The sequence below is a fragment of the Mesoplodon densirostris genome, chromosome 11 (genome assembly GCF_025265405.1).
Source record: "Mesoplodon densirostris isolate mMesDen1 chromosome 11, mMesDen1 primary haplotype, whole genome shotgun sequence".
Taxonomy (NCBI): Eukaryota; Metazoa; Chordata; class Mammalia; order Artiodactyla; family Ziphiidae; genus Mesoplodon; species Mesoplodon densirostris.
The window spans coordinates 47,095,245-47,106,327 of NC_082671.1; the positions used below are offsets into that span (position 1 = coordinate 47,095,245).

General features: G+C 51.4%; 2 protein-coding genes across 2 annotated transcripts; both read right to left on the minus strand.

The window, feature by feature from the left end:
- Positions 1 to 210: 210 nt before the first annotated feature.
- On the minus strand, positions 211 to 7,085 carry MYG1 (MYG1 exonuclease). The gene is made up of 7 exons (XM_060112567.1): positions 6,838 to 7,085; positions 6,548 to 6,660; positions 3,279 to 3,438; positions 1,137 to 1,289; positions 879 to 1,001; positions 580 to 761; positions 211 to 427 (listed from the first exon to the last, which is right to left on the minus strand). The coding sequence occupies exons 1-7, from the start codon at positions 7,054 to 7,056 to the stop codon at positions 229 to 231; spliced, it is 1,149 nt and encodes a 382-aa protein (XP_059968550.1). The 5' UTR covers positions 7,057 to 7,085; the 3' UTR covers positions 211 to 228.
- A 259-nt stretch (positions 7,086 to 7,344) lies between these two features.
- PFDN5 (prefoldin subunit 5) lies at positions 7,345 to 10,675 on the minus strand. The gene is made up of 6 exons (XM_060113020.1): positions 10,531 to 10,675; positions 10,221 to 10,323; positions 9,876 to 9,907; positions 8,738 to 8,812; positions 8,534 to 8,639; positions 7,345 to 7,545 (listed from the first exon to the last, which is right to left on the minus strand). Exons 1-6 carry the CDS (start codon positions 10,600 to 10,602, stop codon positions 7,469 to 7,471), a joined length of 465 nt encoding a protein of 154 aa, XP_059969003.1. The 5' UTR covers positions 10,603 to 10,675; the 3' UTR covers positions 7,345 to 7,468.
- Between the last annotated feature and the right edge of the window lie 408 nt (positions 10,676 to 11,083).

The following is an 11,083-nucleotide window of genomic DNA, read 5'->3' on the forward strand; positions in this document are numbered from 1 at the left end:
AGATCTTGGCTCTTTCACTTTTTAGTCATTTCTTGTGAATTTGGTCAAGTTACTTACCCTTAGAAACTGGATAGTTTTCAAATGATATGGAAAGCAAAGCTGAGAAAATACCTAGCACAGGCTCTGGCACATAATAGATGTTGCACTTTTCCCAAATTTCAGCAAGTTCCCAGAATGATACGGGGCAGTAATGGAGCAATACTTCGTCAGTATGAGACAGAAGAGATTTTATTGGACTAGGGAATTCGTGGGAGGCATAGGTGCTGGGCGCTGGGCCAAGGTGGCACGGGCCATGCTCAGAGCACCCTCTCGGGTACGGTGCCCACCAATGAAGCCACTGGCATGGACAAAGACACAGCCAGGAATCCCACTGACCTGGTCCAGGGCCTCATCCCGAAGACCCCGCCATGACTCTGGCAGGGGCAGCCTATGAGTAAGCAGAAAGAGGGAGTTGGTGGGAGCAAATGGAGGCCTTGAGGAACTGGGAGAGGGGGAGCAGAAGCCTAGGTTAGTGGCCTCCTCCTCTGACAGGGTTGAAACAGGCCTGAAGGGCTGCAGGGCGGTCCCCTAGGGCCTCACCTGCTCTGGAATGAATGGGGCTCCTTAGGCACACACTGTACCCGCCACTGTCCAGCCTGGTCCATGTAGATAACAAAGGCGATGGTCCCCGGGGAGGACAGCCCCGATTCCAGGTGGTAGAGGTGCTCCTTCCAGGGGCATCCACCCTTCACCAGTTCTATTATCTCCCCACTTGGGTCCACCTGAAAAGGAAGTGGAGCAGGGATAGAAGGTTTAGGGTAGGAGTGGGAGCCCCTGTTGGCCAGCAGCCCGCCAGGAATCACCAACCTGAGCCACAGTGCCTCCTCCCAGGCCAGTACCTGGAACCGCTGGGCCAGGGCCTCTTCCACCAGGGCGCGGGCTGGCAGCCAGCTGTGCTGGTACAAGTCTAGTCTCTGCAGAAACTCCTCTTGAACCAGGTCCACTGCACGCTTGAACCCGGCCTGGGAATCACATGGAAATTAGAACCACAGTGCTGGCCCAAACTGCTAACTCTGCTAGGGCTTGACGGGGCAGCCTCTCATTTTCCCCTGAGGTTCTCACGTGCCTCACGGTCTCTTCCCCACGGTCGTCCTCACCTCAGTGTCTTGGTTGGGCTGGTTCCAGGTGGGATTAAGCCGAGCAACCCGGGCGCTCAGCGTAGTGGTCACCGCGTACCGAGGCTCTCCCTCCTCCCACTGAGAGATCCCGTTGTCCACCGCATCCACCTCCTCCACGAAGTTCTCATACATCTAAGGCAGCATAGGAGAAATGCTCTGGAGGGTGCCTACCATTTGCATAAAGCTTTATAGGTCTCAAAGTTTGTGCATACACAGTCTTTAATCTTTACTACAGCCCTGCAAGGATCGCCCAACATTAACTGGATGAGGAAGGGGGGAATTGGGGAGTTCAGCAGCTGGCTAAAGGTCAGAGAGCATACAGTGCTGGGGCTGGAATTCAGATCACCTGGTTTCTAATCCAGTGCTCACTCTAGTACCGCTCAAAGCCTGAGCCAAGGCCAGCCTGTGTGGGGAAGGGGCTGCTGCCTTCTGAACAAGGAAAAGTCTAGAGTTCCATGAGGGGTTCTGTGGGAGTGGATCCTCATGGCCTGGGGGCATAAAGCTCCAGGTGAGCTGAGCAGGCTATTCACTGATCCAGTTAAGAGGTACAGGAGGAGGGCTCCCCTAGTGGTGCAGTGGTTAAGAATCCACCTGCCAGTGCAGGAGACAAGGTTCAAGCCCTGGTCCAGGAAGATCCCACATGCCGTAGAGCAACCAAGCCCACGATCCACAACTACTGAGCCTGTGCTCTAGAGCCTGCGTGCCTACAGCCCGTGCTCCACAACAACAGAAGGCACCGCAATGAGAAGCCCGCGCACCGCAACAAAGGGTAGCCCCTGCTCGCCGCAACTAGAGAAAGCCTGCGCACAGCAACAAAGACCCAACGCAGCCAAAAAAAAAAGAAAAAAGAGGTACAGGAGGGTCTGGCCAAGCACACCAATCAGGTGGGAGAAGATGAGTACTGGACTAGACATCAGGGCCGGGAATGTGGTCCCAGGGAAGCCCATGATGTGCCACGTGGCATCAGCAGTTGCTGCATCTCCTGAGCCTAAAGAAATGGTAGGATGGGGCTTCCCTGGTGGCGCAGTGGTTGAGAGTCCGCCTGCCGATGCAGGGGACACGGGTTCGTGCCCTGGTCCGGGAAGATCCTACATGCCATGGAGTGGCTAGGCCCGTGAGCCATGGCCGCTGAGCCTGCACGTCCGGAGCCTGTTGCTCCACAACGGGAGAGGCCACACCAGTGAGAGGCCCGCGTACCGCCAAAAAAAAAAAAAAAGCTACAAGGATATACTGTATGGCACAAGGAATACAGCCAATATTTTATAATAACTATAAATGGAGTACAATCTTTAAAAATTGTGAATCACTATGTAGTTATACCTGAAACATAATATTGTACATCAACTGTCCTCAATAAAAATAAATAAAATTAAAAAACCTTGGGCATAATTTAGTTCAATTGCTTAGAAACCCCTTAGCAGTAGAAGGGAAAATTGACCCAGGCAGTCTAAAACCTTAGTATTCCAGAAGCTCCAATTTACCGTTCATATTTCTTCAGTTTTGGATCAGAGAACTGAACTCAACAGCCTATCTGCAAAAAACAGAGTTGACTGCACCTGCAGTTTGACTTGCTGTGAACTTCACATTAGTGGGGTCAAGTAGGTGTCCTCAGAATCATCGATCCAACACGCACACCAGGGACGCTAGCCCTGTTCCTTCCCCAACCACAGGCACCTGCTGAGCTGCCTGCAGGGGGCGCTGAAGAGGTTTTCATAATCAAGCCCTTCCCAGTTTCTCAACTCAGTGTGCCTCCAGTGAATACAGTGGTGCCCGAGATATGCTGCCCTCCACCTTCGGGGCAGCCAGAACCTCAGCCATACGCTTCCAAACATAAGCAGCCTCCTCTATTACCAAGTTGTTGAACAACTTATGTATGTCAGGTCATGCTTTATAGTTTTCAAAGCCCTTCCCCATACATTACCTCATCCACTTCTCACAAGCACCCCAGGATGGAGGCAGGAAGAGACTAGCCATTCCCCTGTGAGAAGATGGGCCTGACTGAGGGAGAGAGCAGTGGGCCAGCACAGGTCAGGAACCCCGACCTGAGCCCAATCCTGAGTGCCACTCCGGCCCGCCTGGTGGAGATGCATGTGGGGGGCATCTCTGTCCTCGAGTCCCCACCTTGTCATAGAGGGTGCCCACCATGCTGTCCTCTTCGCTAGTAACCAGCAACTGGGCCAGCAGCTTGTGCCCGAAGTGCAGATAGATGAGTCCCGCACTGCTCAGCTTGGTCTGCCACGGCTTCCCAGGGGACAGGGAGCTCATGGTCTCCGTGAAAGACCTGAGGAGCACAGGGGGGTGGGGCTGAGGCAGAGCTGCCCCGGTTCACCCACAGCGGCGTGTGCATGTGCAGGCACGGTGGGGTGGGGCGGCTGGGGAATGCTGTGGGAGTTGGGAGAAAGCCCAGCTGGGGGGGCTTTGGCTTGTCCTCAGGGGTCAAGATGGACTTGAGTTTGGAGTCTCCATTCATGCATTCATTCGACAATGGTTAACTAAATGCTTCCCCACATGCCAGGCTTTGTGTTGTAGACATTAGAGATGAAAAAACTAAGACCTGTCCCCGCCTTCAAGTTCATCCGCCTAAGGTGGACACACACGCACAAACAACCAAGGGAATGCTCTAGCTAGTTATAAACAAGGAAAAGGCAAGAGGGAGGAAAGGGTTCAGGAAGAGAGCGTTCAGGTCATTTCTGAAAGATGAATTAGTGGGTGTTTGCCAGACAGACAAAGGGTGAAGGAGAAAAGGCACTGCAGGTAGAGGGAACAACATATACAACAGCTAAGAGAAAGATTTCTCCATGGAACTGCAAGAAAGCAGCTTGGCTTGAGGAATGAGTGGCAAGAGATAAGGCAGGGGCCGGACCAGGGCAGGCCTTGTATGCTACACTTCAGAGTTTGGACTTCATCTGTAGGTAACGCAGAGCCACTGAGAGAGTGTAAGCAGGGCAGTGCATGTCAGAAAGAGCACTGTGCCAGCCAGCATGGAGAAACGATGCAAGGAGAGTACCTGCAGTGGTCTGGGTGAGTAAGGAAGGCAGGGTTTTGAATAGCAGTTCAAGAGAGGACACAAAAAAGGTATGAAAGTTGTTCGGGCAGTAGAAACTACAGCTGTAATTTCTAAATACCAGTCCATCAGAATCACCTAGGGAGCTCATTTTTTGGTTCTAATGATTAATGTTCTATTGCTTAGGGAGATCAGTTCATGGGTGTTCATTTTCTTTTTATTAAATTTTAATTTATTTTTATTTCTGGCTGCATTGGGTCTTTGTTGCTGTGCGCATGCTTTCTCTAGTTGCGGCGAGCGGGGGCTACTGTTTGTTGCGGTGCGCGGGCTTCTCATTGCGGTGGCTTCTCTTGTTGCAGAGCACGGGCTCTAGGCGCACGGGCTTCAGTAGTTGTGGCACTCGGGCTCAGTAATTGTGGCTCGCGGGCTCTAGAGCGCAGGCTCAGTAGTTGTGACACATGGGCTTAGTTGCTCCGCGGCATGTGGGATCTTCCCGGACCAGGGCTCGAACCCGTGTCCCCTGCACTGGCAGGTGGATTCTTAACCACTGCACCACGAGGGAAGCCCCATGGGTGTTCATTTTATGTTTTATGTTCCAGAAGTGTTAAATATATTCTTTTATGTGTCAAACACTGCATAATTTTTTTAAAAAAGTATATAAAATCGGGACTTCCTTGGTGGTCCACTGGCTAAGACTCCACACTCCCAGTGCTGGAGGCCCGGGTTCAATCCCTCATCAGGGAACTAGATCCCACATGCTGCAACTAAAAAAGATCCCCAATGCTGCAACTAAGACCCAGTGCAGCCAAATACATACATACATACATACATACATAAACATATAAAAACATTAGGAAAAAGAAAGTAGTCAATAATGTCAAGTGCCGGGCTTCCCTGGTGGCACAGTGGTTAAGAATCCGCCTGCCAATGCAGGAGACATGGGTTCGAGCCCTGGTCCGGGAAGATCCCACATGCCACAGAGCAACTAAGCCCATGCGCCACAACTACTGAGCCTGCGCTCTAGGGCCCGCGAGCCACAGCTAACGAAGCCTGCACTCCTAGAGCCTGTGCTCTGCAACAAGAGAAGCCACCGCAATGAGAAGCCCACACGTCGCACCGAAGAGTAGCCCCCGCTCACAACAACTAGAGAAAGCCCGCGTGCAGCAACGAAGACCCAATGCAGCCAAAAATAATAATAATAATAATAACTAAATAATGTCAAGTGCCACAAAGAGGTCAGTAAAGGTGAGACCCTCAACCAGCAACCCGAGCTTGGTGTTGAGGTCACTGGTGCCCTTTCCACAGGCATTTCCAGTAGAGAGATTGGGAGAGAACTGGCTGAACGAATGAATAAATGAAAGGATGGATGAACAGAATGTGCAGCCAGGGTCAGCTCTTCTTTTGAAGAGTGCTGAGAAGTGAGGGTGAGAGATTAGGCTGTAAATACCGGGAGCATTCCCTCCCGACATCATTTATGAAAGTAATACGTGTATTTAGAAAAAAAGGGAGAGAAGTAGCGAGGGAAGGAGAGAGAGAGAGGGAGAGAAACAGACTTAAAACAAAATAAAACCTCCTCATGACCCCTCGGAGATAACCAGTTTATACAGTGTGGTGTACATGAGGGAGGGTTTGGGGGTTTTTTCACTCCTTTGTTTTCAAGATGGGAGATGCTTAAGCAGAGTTCCTTGCTGTAGGCAAGAACTAGAAACCCTGCCATGTCAAGTCCCAGAGCATAAAATGATACACTGGAAAAGGGGCAAGCAGAAGCAAACAATGTCTCCTGAGTTGGGAGAAGGGAGCTGTTCAGGAGTGAGAAACTGAGGCTGTCCATGCAGGAAAAGCTCAACTTCCTTTAAAGGGAAGAGACAGGATCACTCACTAAGGTAGTTTGATGAGGCAGGGGCTTGAGGAGAGGGGAAAAGGACTGGAATGGTACTGTGGATAATGGGCTACCCTCGGATAAGACTGATTTCCCAGTGGAAGAGTGTCAACGACAAAGGAAGACAACACACACCTGAACTATCAGGACCCACACAATCGTGTGGGCCCAGCAGTCTGAGGTGGGGCAGCAAGGGCACATGACTGGATTAATCCCATGGGGTATTCACTGGGGTGACGATGGGGCTGGTGGGAGAAAAGCCTGACCGAGCCAACGAAGGAGGTGAGTTGGAAGGGGCCCAGGGACTGACCCGGGCCAAGGGAGGCCCAAGGCCAGCTAGATGGGTGCAGAGCAGTTGGAGAGCTGGAAGCACGGAAGACGCTAGTCCCATGGGGCTCAAGAGTTTGCTTTCCAGGATGAGGCGGTTCCCTTCGCTGACGCAGTAGACTGGAGCACTGAGAAGAGTTGAAGTCAAGGAAAGTTAAAGAAATGGTAGTGGGAACCCACCTCTGGTGATGGTCATATCGGTGTCTCTGAGGGTCGTACTCGCCACCCACGTCTACCACGATATCACAAGAAGCCAGTTTCTCGGGGTCCCGGGTCCGCACAATCTCTGCATCCTGCAGGGGACACAGGAGGTGAAGAGGCTGCCGGGGTCGCACGGGTAGGGGATTAATGTTGGGCTTCCAGGGAGCCGGGGAGGGGAGGAGGGTTTCTCGGGCGAGACCCCGTTAGGGGAACGCGATTTGCCCCGGAGACTCGCCGGCAGCCCCCGGGTCAGTTTGCGCTGCCCGTACCCGGTACTCGGGCAGGAGGCGCAGCAACGCGCACGCCAGCGCCTCATCGCAGTGGAAAGTGCCGTTGTGCGTCCCGATTCGGGGCGGGGCCATGAGGTGGCTGCGCGGTCGTTTGGAGAGTGGGACGGACTCCAGGCTGCGCTTGAGATGCGCGCTTCGGCGGGGTGGCGGCAGCAGCACCAGCAGAGGTAGAGAACCGCGCAGGAAGCGGTGGCCCATGCAGCTTCCCCTGTGGGGAGGCAGGGCGCCGACCCGGAAGAGGAAGCGCCCGGGCAGCCCCCACTTCCTCTTGCCGGCCGTTTCCACGACAACCGGCCGCGCAGGGAGGGCGCGCCGCCCGGCACAGAATTTCGACCCCCGCTCCTCGAAGGGCCCTGGGTGGAGCCTCCAAGATGAGCACTATATCACCCCTGCTTATCAGGCTCCGGGAGGGGCACACCCTCTCACCACCGCCCTCCCATTCATCACCAGTCCCTCGCCTAATTCAAGAAAAGACCAACACTCTGCCCAGCTGGCGCATTTATTAGCATTAAGCACAAGACCCTCCACTTCCCGCACTGCAGGAAAACACGCCCACAAAGTCCCAGGCCCCTGAAGCAGGCGCCCTATGTCCGATTTCTGAAACAAGCTCTCAGGCCTTGGCGGTAGCCTGAGGTGCTCCCAGGGCTGTGAGCTGCTGAATTTTCTGGCTCATCATCTCCATGACAGCTGTGGGAAAAAAGAAGAGTCAGACCCTGGTCAGAAGCTAAAGGCGAGAACCCAGAGTTAAGGAAAAGTGACAGGGAGACAACCAACTACAGTTAATAAAACTTTTAACACAGTGATCCACTGTGGAGGGCACACACAACACAAATTTAGAGTCTAAAATGTGTCAGTAAATATGAGAACCACTGGGATATAAAAAGGAACAAAATACAGTATTCAAATGAGTCAGATATAACCAGAAAATAACGTGGAAAAGATGTTTGCCTTTAGAACAGAGGTTCTCAATCCTGACTGTGTAACACAATCACCTGGGGAGCTTTTAAAAAAACATTGTTCCCTGGAATCCCTGCCACCCCCCACTGACTTACGGTTGATCCTTGAACAACAGGGGTTTGAACTGTGCAGGTCCACTTATTCGGGGTTTTTTTTTTCAATGGTAAATTCTACAGTACTACATGATCCATGACTGGTTGAATGTGCAATGCGGAACGGAGAATATGGAGGGCAGACTGTAAAGTTATATGCAGATTTTCTTCTACTTCACCAAGGGTTGGCACCCCTAACCCGCACACTGTTCAAGGGTCAACTGCAGTTGGTTTGGAGTGGGCCCAGGTTCTCTTTTTAAACTCTCTGGGTGATTCTTAATGTGCAGCCAGGGCTGTAATTGCTAGCAGTTAGCTAGTTAGGGCTATATTTCTTTGCCGGGTGTTCATTTACATGCATCTTCTCCCTCATTCCATGCACACTAAATAGGAACTCAAACACAAAAACAAAGACATGATTCCCTTTCTCTAAATTTCTCAAGCACCGAACCCAGGAATCTATAAATAGTGGGTATGTAATGCACAGAATCTAAAGAATAACACATCAAGACACCAAAGAGAAAACCATGGTTTTAATCCAGCAAAGGGGACATCCCCATGGATCACAGTGCAATCCGTTTATAATGGCTGTAGAAAGGGTTCAAAGAGGTGGCCAAGGCCAAGCTTACCCTGTTTCATGGCATGCTTCTCCTGCAGAGCTGGCTGGATTTTCTCCATTTGCTTGGTGAGGAAGTCTATCTTCCTCTTGAAGAAGTCCTTAGCATCCTCAGCCGTCTGCAAGGTCAGAGGTGAATAAGGGGTTAAGAGGAGACCCCATTCTGCACTCTAGAACTCCCCCTCAGAGGGGCATCCATATGCTTCCTTCCACTCACCTTCTCTACATAGTAGCCAGTTCCCACATCGATGAGCACATGTTCCACATCATGCAGCTTCCCAGGGACATACATCTGAGAAGCAAGGATTAAGGGAAAACTAGCCCAGCATAAGTCATGATTCCCTGTCAGCTAGTGTGCTTGACCTCCTAAGACCCTTCTTTCTAAAAAGCTATAAGGTGGGAATTCCCTGGCGGTCCAGTGGTTAGGACTTGGCACTTTCACTGCCGGGGCCCGGGTCTGATTCCTGGTTGGGGAACTAAGATCCGGCAAGCATCGGGGTGCAGCCACAAAAATTAAAAAATAAAAAGCTATAAGGCCCAAGGACCAAATAATCTGGAGGCCTACGAACTCCAAATGCAGAGAGACAGGGAAGTTGGTTCCTTATGGAGAAAATCACATATGCTGATCTTGCCCTCATCCCATCTGCCACCTTCCAAGCAGTTCTTACAGTTCTTCCCATTAGCCCTTCCAGAAAGGCTAGAGTGATTTTTTTTCCTGTTGCTGTTGAGTAGCTGAGTGAAAAGGCAGCCTCACTTTCCCTTTAACACTCCCAAACATGAATTAGCTAATTCCTGAGTAATTTAATGTTCATTATTTAAGCGATCCCTACTACGCTGCTATTCCTGTGCTTCCCTTTCAGCCTGTCAGTTCTCTGGTACAGTTTACAGGTTCCTTATTGTCATAACTTGCTCACTCAAGTAAAACATTCAACAGGTAGACACAATCCAGGTTTCTTAGTAACAACAGTTTAGGAATAAGAGCCACAGTTGAACTTAAATTGAGGATTAATAAACAGAACCAACCCCCTTGTTTCTGTATCCTCTATTCTTCTATTGCTTATGTTTTCTAAGTTATTAGTAGAACTGTAAACCACCAGTTTTACCTCCCTATTAGGTTATATCCTCAAACAGCAAAGGGAAATAATCACACCTCAATTCTATATACACCTGGGTGCTCACAAAGCATTAGCTGGATGTTGGCCCCGGGTTAGAGAGCAGAGCTAGGAAGCGTGTATAATAGTACTCTCAGAACCATCCGAGCACTCTGGAGTAATTAAAACCTCCCGTCCTTCTTTGCAGGTTAGGTGTGAGGAGAAAAGGAGAGGGCAGGGTAGCAGTTCCTGCAGAAAGGATACAGAACTCGTCAGTGGGACCAGTAATTCTTTCCCTGTGAAAGCAATTAAGACAAACAAGTGGGGGAGGTTGGCAGCTCCAACGTTTAGACATTAAAGGGAGTTTCAACACGGTACAGCACCTAGAGACTGTACGAAAAGGACGGAAATAGGGACAACAGGAGCAGAAGAATGTCCTGGACATTTCAATTCTAGGTAAGCAACATGCAAAGGGCTCCTGTAGCAGTATACAATACATAATGGACTGTTCTCTCGTCTCAGGTAAGGAAAAGTGAATTAGGAGGCGGGAAGAGAGGAGAAGCCGGCTCGCCACATCCCCCAGGTTGCCTTCACACGCCTACCCCGTACCCTCGTTGCTTTTGTTCAGCACGTTCAGACAGTCCTTGGCTTCCACGTACTTGGTCTGTACCACCTTGAGCTGGGCAATGGACGTGGACAAGAACTCCACTTCCTACAGAGGATGGGAATGAGGGTCAGGGTGAGGGCTGGCGGGAGAAGGGGGCACAGCCGGAGAAGGGGCGGGTCCTGGGACCGCGTGGCGGTTTCGCCTGGAAAGGGAAGCCTCCCCAGCTGGGGAGGAATGGAGTGGGGCGAGGGAGTACGCGTGGTGGGGAGGGATGTGACGCGGCAAAGGGGTGTCTCTGGGGCCCATCCCCACCTGGTCCAGCTGGTTCTTGAGCATTTCTAGCTGCGGCAGATTCAGCTCGGTGATATTAACCGACTGCGCCATGCTGGGAAGGACGACTTATGAAGCAGAAGCCGGCTGGGCGAGCAACGCTCTAGCCATCCTCTGTGCATCTCGATGGCTGCGTCGGGAGGCCTCGCTGCGCCAGACGTCTCTATGGTCCTCCGTCCCGGAAGGGAAGGAAAGGCTGGTACTAACACACTAGTCTCTTGACTCCCGTTGGAAGAGAAAGGGTAAAGGCACTTTATTTTCTCACAGCGTCCCAAGCCTAGCGTAGTCAAGTTGTAGCAAACAGGATTCCTACGCTCAAGGAACTTAATCTTAAAAATACTCAGGCCATAACCACAGCGTTGTAAAGCAATGTATGCTACTCCACGTAGGTGATATAAACCTAGTGACAACGGGCAAGGAGGAAGCCTGTGAAGTTCTCCGAGTTGGGCGGGGGGGAGTAGCACTGTGAAAGGAATGCTTTGGGCAGATGAAGCGGGAGTCCGGCGGTGGAGAGAACACAAAGGAGGCCCGTTAT